This window comes from Malaclemys terrapin, chromosome 14 (assembly GCF_027887155.1).
Source record: "Malaclemys terrapin pileata isolate rMalTer1 chromosome 14, rMalTer1.hap1, whole genome shotgun sequence".
NCBI lineage: Eukaryota > Metazoa > Chordata > Testudines > Emydidae > Malaclemys > Malaclemys terrapin.
Window position 1 is genome coordinate 37121746 of NC_071518.1, and position 20037 is coordinate 37141782.

A 20037-nucleotide genomic window follows, 5' to 3' on the forward strand; every position below is an offset into this window, starting at 1 on the left:
GCTCCTCCTGTCCTGAGTCCCTCAGCTGATCAGAGATTCCCAACCGTGCCATCCCATATGCAGGGTTTGTGATGTGGGAACTACACTCCAGGAGCCATAACGTTCCACGTGCCCCACACGAAGCGAGGGAGGTACAGGCCGGGGAATTCAGTGCCAGGCCGGGGAATTTACCCTGCAGGGTAGATGGCATGTTCAGCGTGTAGGAGGCAAACTCATTGCCAGCTGCAATCTGAGCCAGCACTTGAATTCCCCTCTCCACAGCCGAGAAGCTGATGCCTTAACCTGGCCGCTTCTCTACCAACTGAGAAAACAGTGAACCAAACCTGGAGAGGAGAGGGTTAGGAGAACATTGCAGAAGAGGTGTGAGCTCAGCACCTTCACCTCTTCAATGGCTCTCTGCCTCTGCTCTAGGGTGCCGCACTGAACACTACACCTGGAGTTACAATGTGCGGAAAGGGGAAGAGATTCCTTTGGTCTGACTTGTTCTCAGCCCACGGCTGTGAGAAGTGGGTGATGTCCCTTACTAGGTAGGCCCCCACGACGAGCTCCTCCACCATAAAACTTCCTCCCCTAGGGCCAGCTCCTCCACTGCCATACAGCAGCCCAGCTCCATTAACTTCAATGGAGTCACTGCCCCTTGTGCACCAGCTGCACCCAACCTCTAGCATTTCCTTTTTTAAAACCCTCTGTTGGTTTAATCTCTACATCTGCATGAGGTGGAGCTGCATGAGAGCACTTCCTTCTCTGCTGCACAACCCTGTCTGTGCAGCTCCGGGACTTTACGCTGCTCTCAGACATGCATGCCTTGTGCAGCGATCTAGGCACAGAGCGGGGGACGGGAGACCATATGCACTAAGGGCAAAGGGAGAAACGAACCTGCTTGAGGAAGTCACCATCCTGCAGGAAGCTGCAAGTAAGTCCTTTGATTTGAACTGTGTTGGCCCAGTTCTGATCTTGCATGCAGCAGAGTAAATCAGGAGTGGCTCCAGTGCAGTTACATTGTGTAAAAGTGGTGTGAGAGGCGATCAGGCCCACTTATATAGTGCTTGGTGGTCCCCTCAAAGGCTCTCCTGGAGCCAGAGGAGGCAAATGGGGTTGTCAGCCTCTTGGATGCAGCCTGTGAAATGCCCAGTGTATTAAAGGAAACAGAAAAAAGTGTCAGACCCTAGAACTGATCTGAGTTGGGGTGTGCGGGGGGTAACGCAGGAGTGAGCACTACAGAGAGATGATTGGACTTTCACATTAACTGTCTGTCTTAGGGATTCCAGTGGCACCTATTGCTTGGGTATCTAAGGGTATGTCTAGGTAGCTGGTCCATGCCAGCTAACAGCCTCACGAGGCTTGGGCTAAGGGACTATTTAACTGGGGTGCAGACGTTCGGGCTCCGGCTGCACCCCGAGCTCTGGGACCGTCCCACCTTGCAGGGTCCTAGAGCCTGGGCCCCAGCCTGAGCCCGAATGTCTACACCACAATGAAACAGCCCATTGGTCTGAGTCCTGCGAGCCTGAATCAGCTGGCAGGGGCCAGCCGCGGGTTGTAATTGCAGCGTAGACCGACCCTAAGTGCTCAACAGGTTATTTCTAACTGCAAAGGGCTGCCCATAGTGCATCCAGTTGTTTGCCTCTCCCAGGGGAGCTTCCAGTTCTTTCTTCTTATTGTCCCGCCCCATATCTGCTGGGGTGCAAAAGGGTTTTCTTCATCCTTTTCCAGTTTTTCCCTCCCTTTAAGCTGTTTCATTGGGGGCAGAAGGGAGGTGCAGCATATGAACCCCAGCGGGAGGAGGGTCACAAACATACTTCAGGGGGCTCCAACCACCTTCCCTTTCTTTCTGGCTATAGGGTAGTGGATGCTGGAACCGTGTTTTGCTGTAACCCGTAGTCCTAGGAGGAGGAGAAGGTGCGAAGCACCAGGGCCGCCCAGAGTGGGGGGCAAGTGGGGCAAGGGGCCCTCACGAGAATATAGTATTCTATAGTATTGCAACTTTTTTTTATGGAAGGGGCCCCCAAAATTGCTTTGCCCCAGGCCCTCTGAATCCTCTGGGTGGCCCTGCGAAGCACTGATCTGTTTCTTTCTTTAGCACGCTGCATCTTTCTCTCCTTGCTGAAGTGAAAAGAAGAGGGTGGGTGGGTGGGTATGGCTACCCTGGAGTTGGAGATGTAATTTCCAGCGCAGTGAGACGTTCCCCCACTAGCTCTAACGGCACTAGCACACTAGCATAGTATACACTACAACAGCAGTGTGGCAGCCACGGCGCACAGGCTGTCTGTCTCAGTACAATCCCACCCAAGCCCCTGGGTGTGTATTCAGGGGACTAGCCACCTATGTAGCAGCAACTACACTCCTATTTCTAGCACAGGAGCTAGGAGGCGTACATCTACCCGAGCCAGAAGTTACACTCCCAGCTGCAGCCTAGATGCCCCCTGTGTGTCTGTCTGTAGGAGAGGCAGAGTTCACGCTTTGCTGGGAAAGCCTCAGCCCCGGTTCCCTGGGAGCACTGGCCAGCTCGTGGGGCAAGCTCTGTGCTGGAGAGCATGCTAGGCCACAGAGCTTTGGCTCTTGAGTTCAAGCTGTAACAGCTCTTGCTTTGAGCTTTGGAGGTCCCTGGTTCCATCCCCGGTGTGTCAGCCAAGATAGCAACTGTCACGAGAGCACTCTCGGAGCAGCCCTCCATGCCCCCGCTTGTGCTCCCACTCAGCTGTAGGCCAGACTGCCACGCCGAGGAGCATCTGCCCCATGCAAAACCCAGCCTCCGCTCCATCGATGGAAAGATCTTTTCCATTGGTTCATGCGCGTACAGTGAAAATGACATTTACCAATAAAAATCTAATCCTTCCAAACCTACTTGTGGGGTTGGGTAGCTTTAATCTCTGCTTGTGGAATCAGCACATCTCCCGTTCCGGTCCGTGCCAGGTTGTTCCAGGGCCCCGGGATGGAAATGGGATTGACAGCAACTTGTGCCATTGCATTCACGCCCTTGGTACACTTTCTGCTGTTGTACCCAATGGGCCCAATTCTCCTCTCACTCGGATCGATGTAACTCCACCAGCTTCAGTGAGGCTACTTCTGATTTCCTCCAGTGACAGAGTTAGAATCTGAAACTTACTATGAAAATGAAAAACTGTAAGTGGACTCTTACTATTATTGACCAGAATAAAACAACTCCACCGATTTTAAATCCAAAACCACTGCAGTGAAGCTCAAAACTAGCTGACGTCATTTTATCACCTAGAAATAGCGCTCAGACTAGCGTAGCAAAGTAACACTTTTCTCTATTTGATTCTTACCTATTTTCAGACGTGCTTACTAGCCAGTTGTGTTTCTAAATATTGCTGCATACCAATATGCAGCTGTCTATTCCCTTTCCATGGCCTAATAAGGTAAAGGCAAAAGTTAATTAAAGTGCTTGGATCAAAGTTGTGCTCTCCTGCCAAAAGAGGTTATAAGTGGGTGTTTATGTCCACTTTTCTGTTACATTGGAATCACTATTTATTGCATTACATGTATGTATTGCTGTTTCATATTGGTTTAATATTTTTGACAGTGCTTTTGGGACTGGGCTACCAGTGCCCTGAAGATGCCACTCTAAGTGGCAAAAATTAATTTATTTCCCCCTTAGATTGTACATTAAAGTAACACAGATGAGCTGTCCAATGACAAATGGATTTGGGGACTGGCTGGGTCAGAGGAAAGGCACGGGGATAATGGAGCCTTTCACCCCTAGGTTGCCCATTCTAATCTGCTCCAGGCTGCAAACCACTATCAGCTGGTGCCTCTGGGAAATAAACCTGTTCTTAGCGGACACATGTCCACATCATTACAGCCGTCCTAATTGCTAGGCCTCCTTCGTGGGACTCTCACTAGTGAAGACTAAAAGGCCATGGTGAGTGAACTATCATCTCTGGACTGTCGCGAGAGGATCCCGGCAGCTTTGAGCTGCAGTGGCAGGGCAGTGGGGGGCAAGTGGGGGGACTTGCACTGCTGCAAACACTGATAATAATCTTCACCCCTTTATGTAGGCACTTTTCATCTGTGGATGACAAAGTATTTCTCAAAAGGAGGCCAAAGTCCTTATCTGTGGTTTATGGACCGGGAAACTAAGGCCTAGAGACTTGTCAGAGAGAATCAGTAGCAGAGTTAGGAGTAAACACAGGTCTCCTAATTTGCAGGCCAATGCCCTACTCACAGGAGCACATCACCTCTCTAGGCAGCAACAGCTTCCGACTCCGAGACCATCAATTCAGCCCCTTGCAGCAGAATTGAGATATTGGTTAAAATGCATCAATACTATATTGAAAATTCATACTGAAAAATATATCATTGAATACACTGAGCATATACGCAAAGCTTAGGGAAGGGAGGGTCCCTGGATGAGGTCGCTACCCTAAAAAAATACCTCCCCTTCTATTTTTGTATATTCACCGTGTTTATTGGTAACAAAGAGCAGGGCAGGAAGGGGAAATTTTTACCATGCTACAACTAATTTCATTCTCATACCAGATCTTCCACCCTTATTACAAGTGTACTTCCTCTTCTAGATTTAAGCAGTAAATCCAGGCTGCAAAGCACTATCAGCTGGCAACCCAAGGAGTTGTGCTGGGCCAGCACCGGCCCTCCTTGGGTTGCCAATTCCAAGATCACACGAGCTACCTTTAAACTTTCAAATCATCTGCCAACAGTTGGCACCATGTTAACGGCTGTCTGAGAGACATTTGTCCTTGTGTGAGCTATACATAGGTAGTGCGTAGTTAGAGTAAGAGTGTAGCTGAGGAATTGGAGAGACACTTCACGGCCCTCTAAGAAATTCCTTCTTTTGGGGCACACAAGTCGCTCAGTTCCCAGCCTGGGAGCAGGATGGATTTATTATTCATACTACAGCCGAATCGACTGCCCAACTCAGACGGAGCTGCTATTGTGCTAGGCGTTGGCACATACATAGGAAGGGACAGGCTCTGCCCCCAAAAGTGTATAATCTACAAGATAAGAGAGACAAAGGAAGCCGCATTTAAGGAGGGCAGAGAGATTAAGTGTCTTGCCCAAAGTCACAGAAGACATCAGTGACAGAGCAGGGAATTGAACCCAGCCCACTGCCTGAAACACAAAACCACCAGCTGCAAGTCAGATAGATGATTTCTAGTCCCATCAGTGGAACTCACATTGCTAAATTCTCCCACCCACTGGTTCCAGCTGTTAGAGCGTTTTCCCTTCACCATCTCCCCCGGTTCTTGTCACGCAGACAGAAAGCAGAAGACCAGAAGTCCGAAGGGCAGACAATGCAATGTTTATTGGGGTTAGTTTTCAAGCAAGCATGTTCCGAAGCCCTCACATCAGTCGGGCTTCTCTCTATAAGTCAATAGAGTCTGTTCCCCAGTGTTCCCTTTCCAGCTCCGACGCTGCAGAGCATTTACCCTGCGTCCCCCTTCCCAGCAGAGCCTTGCCTGTGTCCCTGTTCCCTATTCCCTGTTCTCGTCCCGCCCCTTAGCAAACATAATTCCAATTTCCCTTCCCCCCCACTTGCTGTTTGACCCCAGTTTATATAGTAATATTCTCAGCTATATCTTAACCCATCATTTTATTGAAATTTAACTAACCAATCCTAACATATTGTAACAATTCTCTAACCAATTCTATCCCACTACCCTAATTAACTTACACCTAGCAAAATTAATTATACAGCAAACAGAAACAATTAGAGAACCAGACAGATTAACAATAGAAAAGTGCAAGCCATAAAGACAAAACAATACAGAAATGAGGGTTTCACAACCATTGATAAGTGACTTCTTGCCAGACAGCATGCTATCAAACTAAGTTTTCTTTAACCATCTTAAGATCTGTCTCTTTCTCTGGTGGTGATGGGCACTATCAGGACAGAATCGTCTTCCTAGCAGCCCAATAGCACCTTATTTCAGTGTGACTGGTTTGGGATGTGAGGACGTGATCGTTCCCTTCCCAACTTATGGCTGCCCCTGCTGCTTAGCCAAAGGCCTTAGCCTAAGAACAAGGCCTCAGACTATCCTAGGGAGAGAAGGCCCAGACACAGGCAGACAGTGATTTTGATTCTTTGTTTTTATACCTCTATAACTAGCTAAGTGATAAAAATACAGCTACGTTCTTAAAGTAGAGGCCTTTACAGGCAGGCCTGAAAATCTATATTCTAACACCAGCACTGACATGTTATTAACATTTTGGGTGCAAGATCCTTCCCTCTCATCAGTAATGATGCATTACATTAGCTAAGAATTCCATCCATCTACGCTCAGAGAATCTTGCTAAGTCACCAGCGCAATGTCACCTGAAATGACTGCGCACAAGAGCACCAAACTGACGGGGCTCTTGGCTACCCTCCCTGTCAGTCCCAGACACTGGATATTATTGCAATCTATTATAAAACAAGGAGAATTTCAGCAACTGATAGTGCAGGAAAAAAAATCATATGTTCTCCTCACTGCAAACACTACTGGTGAGTTCAATGTTACCCTTACCCAATCAAGACCGTGGAGCTGCCTGGATCTAGCGAGGGGCAGAATTTGGTCCTATATGTCCAGTCCTGACTCCTTTTCCCCACAGGCCACTCCCTCCAACAGTTATTTGTTTTAGCCATGCCCACTGGCAGTTATTTTATTCCCCACCCCCAAGGTGGGATCTCTGGAAAATGCCCAGGAAGCAGAGGTACCATCTAACCCTTGCAAGGCAAGAAAAACGGTGACGCTGTCTAATTAAAATGTAACCATGCAAACCCTTGCTGCTACCACGGCTATAAAATTGCAGCAAATCTTATACAAAATATAACTCGTGTCCAGAAAGGGTTAAACAGCCTGCAGGCTGAATGACCCAAAGCCCACTTTTAAAGTCATGTTAGAAAGGTATGTGAATGGTAATGAGGGCCATTCATGCTCAGCAGGCTAGAATTTTGAAATGCAAACTGTATTGTTGGAAGTTAGATGTAATACTAATGATGTGTATCTGAAATGCTACCCGTGTAAACAGACAGTTCCTGTCTGTCACTACAGCTACTAAGTCAGAGATCAAAAGGGAATATTAACATTTAGATGAGTCTTGGGTAAAATAATGTCATTGTCTAAATGTTTCTTTTAAGTTTGTAATAGACTGACTACGGGATAAATTGCCCTATGTTAATTTGTGTAACTAATTACTGGTGGTGTTTAGAAAGCAGAAAGTTACATCAAAAGCCTATTGTTTAACCAGGACTGCGTGGTCAAGTGGATGCTAGAACACTATATAAAAAGACCCGTGGGGCCTGATCCTGTATCTCAGATCTGTGTAGGCTTCTTCAGGGGAAGTTTGAGTCGCAAGACCAAGGTCCCAGTTATGCTGGTACGCCCTGCATATGAGATTTGGACATTGGACTATAACCTATGAACTATTTCTAAAATAACTCTTTTCAACTACAAAGCTCACATCTCTGCTATGAATCTGCACCTAAGTGAACTGAACTCATATCTGACTGTTAGGGCTGTCAAGTGATTAAAAAAATTAATCGCGATTAATCGCACTGTTAAACATTAACAGAATACCATTTATTTAAATATTTTTGGACGTTTTCTACATTTTCAAATATATTGATTTCAATTACAACACAGAATACAAAGTGTACAGTGCTCACTTTATATTTCTTTGATTACAAGTATTTGCACTGTAAAAAAAACAATAGTATTTTTCAATTCACCTAATACAAATACTGTAATGCAATCTCTTTATCATGAAAGTTGAACTTACAAATGTAGAATTATGTACAAAAAAACCTGAATCCAAAAATAAAACAATGTAAAAATTTTAGAGCCTGCAAGTCCATTCAGTCCTACTTCTTGTTCAGCCAATCGCTCAGACAAACAAGTTTGTTTACATTTGCAGGAGATAATGCTGCCCGCCTCTTGTTTACAGTGTTACCTGAAAGTGAGAACAGGTGTTCTGATGGCACCGTTGTAGCTGGTGTCGCCAGATATTTATGTGCCAGATGTGCTAAAGATTCATATGCCCTTCATGCTTCAACCACCATTCCAGTGAACATGTGTCCATGCTGATGATAGGTTCTGCTCGATAACCATCCAAAGCAGTGCAGATCGACACATGCTCATTTTCATTATCTGAGTCGAGGGCCGGCTCCAGGCACCACCTGGCAAGCAGGTGCTTGGGGCGGCTGCTCCGGAGAGGGGTGGCACGTCCAGGTATTCGGCGGCAATTCAGCGGATGGTCCCTCGCTCCTGCTGGGAGCAAAGGACCTCCCGCCGAATTGCCGCCGCAGATCGCGATCGCGACTTTTTTTTTTTTTTTTTTTTTGGGCTGCTTGGGGCGGCCAAAACCCTGGAGCCGGCCCTGTCTGAGTCAGATGCCACAAGCAGAAGGTTGATTTTCTTTTTTGGTGGTTCGGGTTCTGTAGTTTCCACATCAGAGTGTTGCTCTTTTAAGGCTTCTGAAAGCATGCTCAACACCTCGTCCCTCTCAGATTTTGGAAGGCACTTCAGATTCTTAAACCTATGGTCGAGTGCTGTAGCTTTAGAAATCTCACATTGGTACCTTCTTTGTGTTTTGTGAAATCTGCAGTGGAAATGTCCTTAAAATGAACAACATGTGCGGGGTCATCATCTGAGACTGTTATAACATGAAATACATGGCGGAATGCGGATAAAACAGAGCAGGGGACATATAATTCTCTCCCAAGGAGTTCAGTCATAAATTTATTTAAACATTATTTTTTTAACAAGCGTCATCAGCATGGAAGCATGTCCTCTGGAATGGTGGCCGAGGCAGGAAGGGGTATACAAATGTTTAGCAGATCTGGCACGTAAATGCGTTGCAATGCTGGCTACAAAAGTGCCATGCAAATGCCTGTTCTCACTTTCAGGTGACATTGTAAATAAGAGAGCAGCATTATCTCCCATAAATGTAAACAAACTTGTTTTGTCTTAGCAATTGGCTGAACAAGGAATAGGACTGAGTGGACTTGTAGGCTCTGAAGTTTTGCATTGTTTTGTTTTTGAGAGCAGTTATGTAACAAAAAAAGTCTACATCACTAAATTGCACTTTCACAACAAAGAGATTGCACTACAGTACTTGTATGAAGTGAATTGAAAAATACTATTTTTTGTTTATCATTTTACAGTGCGAATATTTGTATTAAAAATAATATACAATTTGATTTCAATTACAACACAGAATACAATATATGTGAGAATCTAGAAAAACATCCAAAATATTTAATAAATGTCAGCTGGTATTCTACTGTTTAACAGTATAGTAAAAACTGCAATTAATCACAATTAATTTTTTAAATATTGATTAATTTTTGTGAGTTAATTGCGTGAGTTAACTGCAATTAATTGACAGCCCTACTGTATGTATGTTGATCTTTTAACCAGACTCTCTCTCTTTTGTTTTTTGAATAAATTTTAGTTTAGTTAATAAGAATTGGCTTTAGCATGTATTTGGGTAAGATCTGACACATTCATTAACCTGGGAGGTAATGTGTCCGATCCTTTGGGATCGGTAGAACCTTTTCTTTTATATGATGAAATAAGATTTACAAAAATTTTCATTATATTTGACGTGGGTACCTGGATGGAGGCCTGAGGCTGGATCACTTTAAGGGAACTGTGTTGTTTGGACTTCTGAGTAACCAGTAAGGTAATAAAGAAGCTTTTTGTGCTGGCTTGGTAAATCTAAGTATTGGAATATCCATCAGCTTTTTGGGGATTGTCTGTCCCATATTTTGCAGTTCACCCTAATTGAGTGACCACAGCTGGCTCCCCACTGGGACCCCGGTCACAAAAACATTAACTCTGGGCTTCTTGCGGCTACAGCTCATTGAATCTGCTCTTGTCTTGGTGTATATCAGGAATAACACTAATGCACACTGGAGTGCACTCAAAATAAAGGGCCCTGGCTGTTGTCAGAAACATTCCCTCTTTCCCCTAGTCTAATCCTAAATGGAGCAGCTCCCTGTTATGGAAGGAGATCCAATCCTTGAGTTGTCTTTGGAACTAAGCAGCAAGGGTTAGGAAGAGACAGGGTGTGACAGACACACAGTTCAGGGCTTCCTGAATGTGGTTACCACCACTAAGGTTATCATCAGAATCCAAATCCTCTGTTTACGGTCATCTGATAAACCACCACGCTGGTTACAGTGAGGACGATATCAGAGAGTTTAAAAATGCCCTGCGATAGGCCCCACCTTGGGTTTTGGATCATTCATTTAAATTGTAAAATGCACAGAGCAGAGATTACATCTCCTACTGGCTTGTACAGCACTGTCTGTGCACATTATCAGCACTTTAACAACAGTGGTAATTGAATCCAGAAAGCAGAGCCTGTATGTCTCTTGCAGGAGATGAGCGACATTTGGAGCACCACGCAGAGGGACTCACCCTTGCGGACCGGCTTCTTCTTGTGTCTTGCTGCTCTTCTGCTCCAACAGGCAGGTATGGATAGTTCTTTATTCGGAGCTCTGACATCTCTGCTATCATTTCGCCTAGAAGGCCACCCTGACATCTGCCGACAGTGATTACACCAACCTGGGGACAAGTCTGGCATCCCGGTCAGAGGAGTCGCTGAGCGATTGCAGTCACTGACACTTTCCTGCCAAAGGTTTCGTTTCTGACGAAGTGGCCTTTTCCAGCAAAACAGCGGGTTACACACACACACACACACACACACACAGCTGCAGCAGCGGAAGGTCTCTGTGGATCCAGGGGCACATGGGGAGTTGTGGTGAGAATCAGTCTCTGTGAAAGCAGCAGCGTGCAGGGCTCACCTCAAGCCCCTCTTTCATCTCCCCAAAGGCCTTTGCAACCCTCCTCCCTACCCTGGTGGCAGGCCACCTGCTCCAAGTACAAATTCATTCACGAGGTGCAGCTGTGAGAAGATTGCAATGGCGGGACGGAGCACTCACGGCCCTAGCCCAGGAGGGGGAGGGGGCGCTGTTTATGCCGAGGAGAGGTGCGGGGAGCTCTCCCTCTGCTTTCCTTGTGCTCTCCTGCATACCTTTACTCTAACCCCGAAGATCTGTCAGGTGGTGGCATGTCATAGGATAGCACAGGGGTCAAACCTTCCTCACACGGCGCTGCCGCTCCACCAGGGCCGGCTCCAGGTTTTTTGCCGCCCTAAGCAAAAAAAAAAAAAAGAGAGTGCCGCCCCTTGAAAAAGTGCTGCCGCCAAAGGGCTGCCCCAAGCACATGCCTGGAACGCTGGTGCCTAGAGCTGGCCCTGCGCTCCACCCATCCCGACATGGCTTGTTTCCCTCCCAGACCCCATAGGGGCCCAGGAACACTGTCATGTACCTGCCCAAAAGGGAAAGAAGATGGAGATGAACATGGTGGCTGGCATGGACAACGACATGGAAAAAGGATGCCCTGCACTTTCTGCACAGCATGGGAAGCCGGACAGGTGAGTGGGGAGCACGCACAGGGGGCTTTGCCAGACTACACTCTGGGGCCAGTTCTCCGAGTCCATCGCCTGCAGCTAGGGCTGCTGGGGAAATTTACAGCGAGGCATTTTGAAGCAGAAAACAGCGTTTTGATCAAATGGAAATTTGAGTGAAAAAACCTGTTTTTATCAAAAATTGGAGACGGAAGGGGTCGACAAACTAAAAACTTAGAGATAAAACAAATCAGTTTTCAATAAAAAGCCAAAAAAAAATTTTTTTTTCACAAAAAGAAGAACAGGAGTACTTGTGGCACCTTAGAGACTAACAAATTTATTAGAGCATAAGCTTTCGTGGACTACAGCCCACTTCTTCGGATGCATATAGAATGGAACATATATTGAGGAGATATATATACACACATACAGAGAGCATAAACAGGTGGGAGTTGTCTTACCAACTCTGAGAGGCCAATTAATTAAGAGAAAAAAAACTTTTGAAGTGATAATCAAGCTAGCCGAGTACAGACAGTGTGATAAGAAGTGTGAGAGTACTTACAAGGGGAGATAGAGTCAATGTTTTCACAGAACGTTTGCCACAAATGAACATTTTTCTCTTTTGCTGAAATCATAGAATACCAGGGTTGGAAGGGACCTCAGGAGGTCATCTAGTCCAACCCCCTGCTCAAAGCAGGACCAATCCCCAGACAGATTTTTTTCCCCAGTTCCCTAAATGACCCCCTCAAGGATTGAACTCACAACCCTGGGTTTAGCAGGCCAATGCTCAAACCACTGAGCTATCCCTCCCCTTCCACTGAGCTATCCCTCCCCCAGGTCACCACTGCCCATATCAACTTTGCATCCAGATTTGGGAAGAAACCAAAATTTCTAACCATTGGAATTTTCTGTGGGATGGCTCGTCTGTTTTTCAACCAGAACTAGTTATTTCTAAGGATAATTCTAAAGTCAGACACCAGTAAAATACAGACTCGGATCTGCCACACCACCCCCTACAGACAGGAAGCCTCACGGACAGGCTTGGCAGAGTCTCACAAACGAGGCAAGCCCAAAGCAAACCCATTCCATAATTTGGGTGAGGAACGTTTAAAGCTGACGGTGACAGGGTCTGATGTTTGAGTCTGTCTCCAATTTTAAAAAGCAACAGAGGGTCCTGTGGCACCTTTAAGACTAACAGAAGTATTGGGAGCATAAGCTATCGTGGGTAAGACCCTCACTTCTTCACTTGCATCTGAAGAAGTGAGGTTCTTACCCACGATAGCTTATGCTCCCAATACTTCTGTTAGTCTTAAAGGTGCCACAGGACCCTATGTTGCTTTTTACAGATGCAGACTAACATGGCTACCCCTCTGATACTCTCCAATTTTAGTGCCCCTAGTCTGAGGCAACCTCTAAGGCGTGACGATACCTTCTGGAGATGATCTCAAATACAAATCTTCAGTGTCTCTGCCTCTTTCTTTCCTTCCTCCTCATATTGTCTGCCCCAGCCCCAGCCCCTCTAGCCTTCTCCGCCCCTCTGAGCGCTGATTCTTGTTTCTCCATTCTAGGTTAAAACAGTTAGAACAGAATCTGTTGAAAGCCAGTTTCCAAGAGGACAACTTCACTGTCATATGCCCCAACATTCAGACTTTAGTTATCAAGATTAAGCCACGGTTCCTAGGGCTGAATCTCAGCAGCAAGTCAATGCCGGTCAGTATCCACCTTGCTCTAACGGCGGGCTTTGCTTTCTAATCACTGTTCCCAGCGTAGGGCCTCTCATATTGACAGCGTTCTGGCGCACAGGGCGATAGCACGAGCTTTCGTTTCCATAGGAGTCTGATCTCTATTTCCATTCCCCCATTTCTCTGTCTCCCCCGCTCCATCACAGGTACCTGCCTCTTCCTCTTTTTTGGCCGAGTGCCTAAAGTAAGATCTACAAAGGAGTAACTTCCGGAAGAGACCAGATTAGTTTGGTTCCTTCCGGCTTAGTTCCCTCCTTGCTCAGTTGGCAGAGCTGCTGCCCACAAGAAACCCCATTTGCATCCTGGCTGAAGTAGTGTGAACACGTGAGGTGTGCCCAAACGCCAGGCCCAAGGCCCAAATGGGGCTTCATTGACAGCTGAAGTCTGACTCCAGTACGTCTGACCCAGCAGATATAAATATAACAGGGGCAGGCTGGATGGATAAACAAGGTGAGGTGGGGTCCTGAAATCTGCCCTGCCCCACAGGGGATGGCTCAGAAGGGTCCTTAAACCTTATCATACCCTCCTTTTCTAAACCAAGAAGTCACATCCATTCCCAGCTGTGTCCAACCACATGCAGCAGTGTTGGCTTGGATGGGTTTTCTTTTCTATGTTAAGCCCCTCCCACAGGCAAGACTATGGTAATTAGGGGCAGAGTTGGGACTCTGGCCAAGACTGAGCATTTACATTTAGGGAGCCCAACCTAAGTCTCCTTGAAGGGTCCCGAATTTCAGAAGGTGCTGAGCCCCTCCCCTCTGGAAACCAGGCTGCTTGGACACATCTCAAGAATCACAAGCCACTTGTGAAAAACTCTGGGCCTCTCAGGGGCATCATGTCAGAAAAATTCTGGTGGGGAGGACAAAGCTGTGTCAGTATATAGACTGGTCTTTGTGGTCATATTATCTCCTTCAACGTCTGCAGGTGGGCGGAAGCAGAGCACAGAAACCTATGAAAAGTTGGACGGGGGGGGGGGGGAAGAAACCAATGTTGGGGGAGCAACTGCCCCTCTTGCCCGTGTTTTTGCCCTGTACATGTCAGCCCTTGGCCCTGGGCTTTTTCCTCAGGCAGCCTGGAGGTGTCTCCCCCAGCCAGCCAGCCGAGCCAGTTGGAGATGAGAGCCATGCACTCTCCCTTCCCACAACCCAAAGCTCCAGGCACCTGCCTTCCCAGTCCAGTCCGCTCTGGCGGGTCATTAGAACAGTCTCCGGTGGCCAGCCGGTGTCTCAGTCTCCATGTCCGCCCAGAGTGCTTTGTGCCTTGCTACGTAGGCCGTGAATGCGACGTGCTGACGCTTCCATCCAGGGAAGAACTTTTGCCAGAGGGCAGCGGGGACAAGGGAGAGATGTCAGCTTTATCTTCTTTGACTGAAAGCCATGCAATAGTGCAGCAGCGGGAACAGAAAATCATCCACATGGCCTCTAAAGCATCTGGGGGACTTCCTCAGTGTTAGTCCCGGAACAGATCAGACCGCGGGTTTCCTGCATCTCTGCTCTAATAATATTTTGGGTTGAATTTCCTTCTCTTTTTAAAGTAACCTTTCTGCAGTGAAAGTGGGCGCTTACATTATCATCACGAGAAAGCATGAAAGGGGATTGAACTGGGGACCTCCAGAGCTAGAAGCATGAGCCACACTCCCAAGGGGGCTGTAACAGACTCAGGGTACATCTACACTACAGCGGGGAGTCGATTTAAGATACGCAAATTCAGCTACGTGAATAGCGTAGCTGAATTCGACGTATTGCAGCCGACTTACCCCGTTGTGAGGACGGCGGCAAAATCGACTTCTGCCGCTTTTTGTCGGCGGCGCTTACTACCACCTCTGCTGGTGGAGTTAGAGCGCCGATTCGGGGATCGATTGTCGCGTCCCGACGGGACGTGATAAATCGATCCCCGAGAGGTCGATTTCTACCCGCCGATTCAGGCGGGTAGTATAGACCAGACCTCAGAGTCATTGCAGATTGCACCCGGAGTGGGAACAAACACTCACAATTCCAGAATTTTCACAAACACACATGGCCACACCTCCGCCAATCTGCAATCCTGACTGCCCCTAGAACCCACTGTGTCCGCACGTATATTGCATGTTCAAAGCCCACATGCAAATGTGCCATTCACTACACAAAGCAAAAGACGGATTTTCAGTCTAAAAGGATTTGTCTCACGTTAACTAAGGGAAAACAAGACCAATGCCTCCAGGGCCCAGCTTCATCAAGGTATGAGTGCACCTGTAGAGGAGCGGACTCACCCCTGCAGCGCTTCCTGCTGGTTACTTCCAGGAATTAGCTCTTCCAGCATCTGGATCACCCCCTGCAGGCTGGTGATCCGCCTGTCCTCTGGCCCCAACCCCTCCCAGGACCCCAGTGCCCTTTTACCTGGGGTGCTGCCCCCTGGCAGTAACCCCTCAGTCTTAGGGTCTCCCCTCCTCAGGGAACCCCCACCCACTAGTCTCACCTCACCTCAGTATAAGGCTACTGCCAGTCATCATCTAGCCCCACGCCCTGGGGCAGACTGCAGTATCAGCCGCTCATCACTGGCAATGATGGGTTTGGACCTGCTGCCTTGGCCTACCCCTGGGCTGCCCTCTGCAACCCCAGTACCCCTTGGCCTTCTGCTAGGGCACAGCCTGGGGCTTTCCAGGCCGGAGCTCCCCAGCTCCTCAGCCTTTCCCCAGCCCTGCTCCACTCAGGTACCCTGTCTAGCTCCCTGCAGCCAGGCCCTTCTCTCTGGGCCTCTGGCTCACAGCCTTTTTATACAGGCCAGGGGGGGCCTGATTGGGGCGTGGCCCAGCTGCAGCCGCTTCCCCAATCAGCCCAGCTTTTAGAGCTGCCGCCCTCTGCAGGGCTGCTTTTAACCCCTGCAGCCCTCTTTCAGGGCTGGTTTCAAGCCCTTCAGGGCAGGAGCGGGTGTCCACCCCGCTACAGCGCCTATTGAAATCCATGGACGTTAGAAGCCTAAATACCTTTGTGGAGCTGGGCCCAAGATTTTAGAGAAGGATGCTCCAATGGTTAGGGCACTGATTTAGGCTTCTTGGGTTCAAGATTCACTGTGCCACCTTGGGCAAGTCACAGTCTGTCAGTACCTCAGCTCCCCATTTGTGAACTGGGGATAAGAGCACTTCCCTACCACCCAGGCGTTGTGTGCGATGCTCAGATGCCAAAGGAATGGAGGCCGTATAAGTGATAGGGGATAGACAGGAGAGAGCTCAAAGCGTGTATCTCTGCTGCAGCGGTTTTTGGGAGCAAACTGGCTGCTGAACTCTGCACCCAGGGAGTGTTGTCAGAGATTTAAAAAGAAGAACAGGAGTACTTGTGGCACCTTAGAGACTAACAAATTTATTAGAGCATAAGCTTTCGTGGACTACAGCCCACTTCTTCGGATGCTGTAGTCCACGAAAGCTTATGCTCTAATAAATTTGTTAGTCTCTAAGGTGCCACAAGTACTCCTGTTCTTCTTTTTGCGGATACAGACTAACACGGCTGTTACTCTGAAACCAGAAATTTAAAAGTGCATGTGAGCGTGGCTTTGAAATGCTGGATCTGACTATCGGTTTACAGACAAGTGTGGGTGAGGTAATACCTCAGGGCGTTTAGGGGTAGGAGTGTGCATCCCACAGGGATCAAAATCCAGCATCAGGAAAACATCATGCAAAGGTGCAAAAGGAATCAATTTTACCACCGTTCTACTATTAACAAAGGGTGATTTGGGGCACTTCAATGGCAGGGGCACAGCTTGAGACACCTTAGAAGGGTTTGCTTTCCAGAGGGAGGAGCTCCAAAAGTTCTGAAATCCAGGTCCCTTTAAGGTCTCCAGCTGGGCCCCTAAAGATTGACGCATTCAGAATCACTAGTCACTTTTGAAGACCTTGGTACAGACTAATTTAGGAACTGGCCTGAACCAAACCCTTTGATCCAACAGCACCCCTGCAAGGCGTGGCTCCACACTTAGCAAACTGGGCCTGACCTCTAAAGCAAATGGTAAGTCACGGACCCAAGAGAACCATTCAAATGTTTCTGTAAACGAAGGTCTGAATGAGGGAGCCTGTGGCTTCCGTCTGCCCTGTCACTTCTGCCATAAAGCGACCTAGAAAGTGGTGAGCCTCACTCACAATCCCAGTCACAATATTTGTTGCCACCATACAAAGTCCTAAACTTATTATTGAGCAATAGGACATCCAGGGCTTCCAAATCCTCTTGCTCCAGCTTCTCAACCTTTCCTCTTTTTGACCCAGGTGGCAAGACAGAGATTCCCAGACACTATTTCACCCAAACCTCTGAGAAAAAGCTTCTACTAGTCATTTAAACCACACCCGTCACCATGGTATTCTCATATCTGTCTTGCCGGAGCCCTGCCTCACAGACCTTACCTCTCTTCATTTCCCACTCTTCTGCTCATCTGATACTGGTCTCCTCGCTATACCTCCATGCAACCTCACCACCTTCTCCTCCGCACCTCCTGCTGTGATTGTCAATCATCTATATTACTGTAGCATCCAAAAGCACCAGTTAGGATCAGGCCCCCATTGTGCTGGGCAGCATACAGACATAGATGAGGAGACATCGTGGAGAATGGGGATGTTTGTCACCCTTCTAGTAGCTGGTCCATAAAAAAGCTTTAGGAATCAGCTACAGGGCTTCACTTAGTTCTTTACCTCAAGGGGTGGCAATTCATGCTTTTAGTGCACAAAGTCCTGGGTTCAAACCACACTGGTGGCCCAGATGGGTTCAGGTACATGAATAAATCTCTCTCCCTCCAGCTACAAGCACATCTGACCCAAGCACTGCTCTTTTCATCCTTGCCTCATTTCACTTCTGCTTCCCTCCCTATCCTTTATCTCACGCTGACACTGTGCTTCGCTCTTTCCGGCATGCTGGCACGCAGGGTGTTTGAAAGATGCTACAATTATTATTGAGTTGCATTGCAGCCCCCTGCGATCGCTCTTTCAGCACTTGCTTCTTCTCTTTAAATCATAACCTGACATTTGTCAGTTTGTGCCAGGGAATGTTTCTGTTTCAACCTCACAGCCCCAGCCCAGAAAGAATAAACGAACCCACCACTCCATGCGTTTCCCACCTGCACTGGTGCCGAAATGGCGGCGTTCAGCGGCAGAAATGAAACTCGTCTGCATTTATCTCAACACGCCTTGCCTGTTCCAGGTTAGACACTCTGACGTTTTACCAGCGCGGGTGGGTTGGGGAAGCAGAGAAAAGACATTCGTTTGCATGTACGCAGCCCCTTTCTTTCGAAGAGCTGTAAGACTAATGCATCAGACCATACGCATGGGGCCCTTCCCCAACACCGAGATGCAGATGATGCAGGGCAGCTGCTTAACAGCATGCGGCACCCCCGCTCATTTATGCCATATCCAATTGGAAGTGCAGGGGAATTTAGAGAGGGCAAGGGCCCCAGGTATATTGGAATTGTCCCAGGGGAACCCCAGGGGAACACCTCTCTTCTGGTAATTAAAGCCCCGGGAAGCTGTAAAGATGTGGTCAGCCCATGGTCAAGCAACAGCAAGACTTGTCTGGCCTTGCTCACCAATTGGCTGCTGCAGCCCCCTATGACCAATGCTAAGAAAATAGCTTCCACTGGCGTTTCAATGAGATGAGCAGGACGGTGTCTCTAACCCATCCGTCTATCTAGCCGGATCCTTTCATTAACAACATATTACATGCAGGTGCCCACAACACCCACACATGCAGCGTAGAGGACTCTTACGTATAATATGGGAAGCAGCAATGCAAACTTCTCTGTGCGACCTCAGTAAGATGCATCATAAAGGGACACCTCTTAGAGTGGAAGGGTAGTTTGGCCTCTCTGACCATTCCGTTCATGGCCTCCCCGATGAAGTGGTTAAGCATCATGGTGTGGGAGGTTTGCAATGTGAGCACCTGCCTGCAAGGAACTGGATTGAGACCAACAAACTCATTGCACATAGGCCATCAGATTGCCCATGGATAGAAGCAGCGTTGGTCATCTGCAGATGAAAGGCTCCCGATACCAGTGACCTGCCCACTCCTGGTAATAGTCTTTATGGGTTTGCGCATTGTTTCTTCTGCTCTGGCTTTGCAGGACTGGAAGAATAGCTCCCTACTGAACAATGACATCTTAGGGGCCACCCTTGAAAACTACAGCGTCACCAACCTCACTGAGCCTGTGGAGATCCGGTTCTGGCATAACCAAACGCTGGTGAGCTGGTGATCATGGCCCACAAAGGCATTTAACAGCAGCTATCACTCTGGCCAAGGGAAGGCAAATAGCTCTCTAGGACACCGGAGCGGGGAGGTCAGTGTAGCTGAAGTCTCAGGAACAGCCAGGGCTCTTGAAACCCAATGGGAATTCAACCTGTTGCTTGAAGGGTGGATTTGGGCCAGTATCTCTCTGCCTCGGTGTGCAAAGAGGTGGGAGCGAGCGCATAAGGAACTCCCCCTCCCTGAGCCCTGGCACCATTGACTGCCCGGGATCCCAAAGGGGAATGTAATTCCTGCTCCCTGCTAGCAGTGTGCTCAGATGCTAGGGGCCTGACAGGGAATGGCAGGCTAAGAGCAAGATCTCCCCTGCTCTGTACCACCCAGTAGAACTGGCCTGGCACGGAGGAGGAGTATGCCACTTTCTCGAAGGGGATGCAGCAGGCATGCGCATGTGTGCTCCCTGGGAGGAGTTCTACTGAGGCAGAAGCTGTATCAGAAAACAGAGTAGCTGCTCCAGGGATGGAGTGGGGCTTTTGAAATGCTTCTCTCCTCCTCTGACCTCCCCTGGAGCTACGGGAGAGAGGGGGGAGGTCCTGGCTCATTGCAACCAATAAGGAGTGTGGTGGTTGGTTGGTTTTTAACCACAAAGCCAGTGCAGTCCCACTGACTCCTGCCAACTCTTCTCTGTGAAGTACTGCGGAGACTCTGAGGGTCAGCCCGCGTGCAAGTTGTCT

General features: G+C 48.2%; 1 protein-coding gene across 2 annotated transcripts in view; it reads left to right on the forward strand.

The window, feature by feature from the left end:
• Positions 1-828: 828 nt before the first annotated feature.
• ADGRG5 (adhesion G protein-coupled receptor G5) overlaps positions 829-20037 on the forward strand; it is a 28122-nt gene continuing 8913 nt past the window's right edge. For both annotated transcript variants that reach the window (XM_054048773.1, XM_054048774.1), the window contains exons 1-6: positions 829-913; positions 10343-10436; positions 11262-11400; positions 12942-13083; positions 18137-18268; positions 19185-19301. In XM_054048773.1, coding sequence (XP_053904748.1) covers positions 10346-10436; positions 11262-11400; positions 12942-13083; positions 18137-18268; positions 19185-19301 — 621 coding nt within the window. In that variant the 5' untranslated portion in view covers positions 829-913; positions 10343-10345. The remainder of the gene's footprint in view (positions 914-10342; positions 10437-11261; positions 11401-12941; positions 13084-18136; positions 18269-19184; positions 19302-20037) is intronic.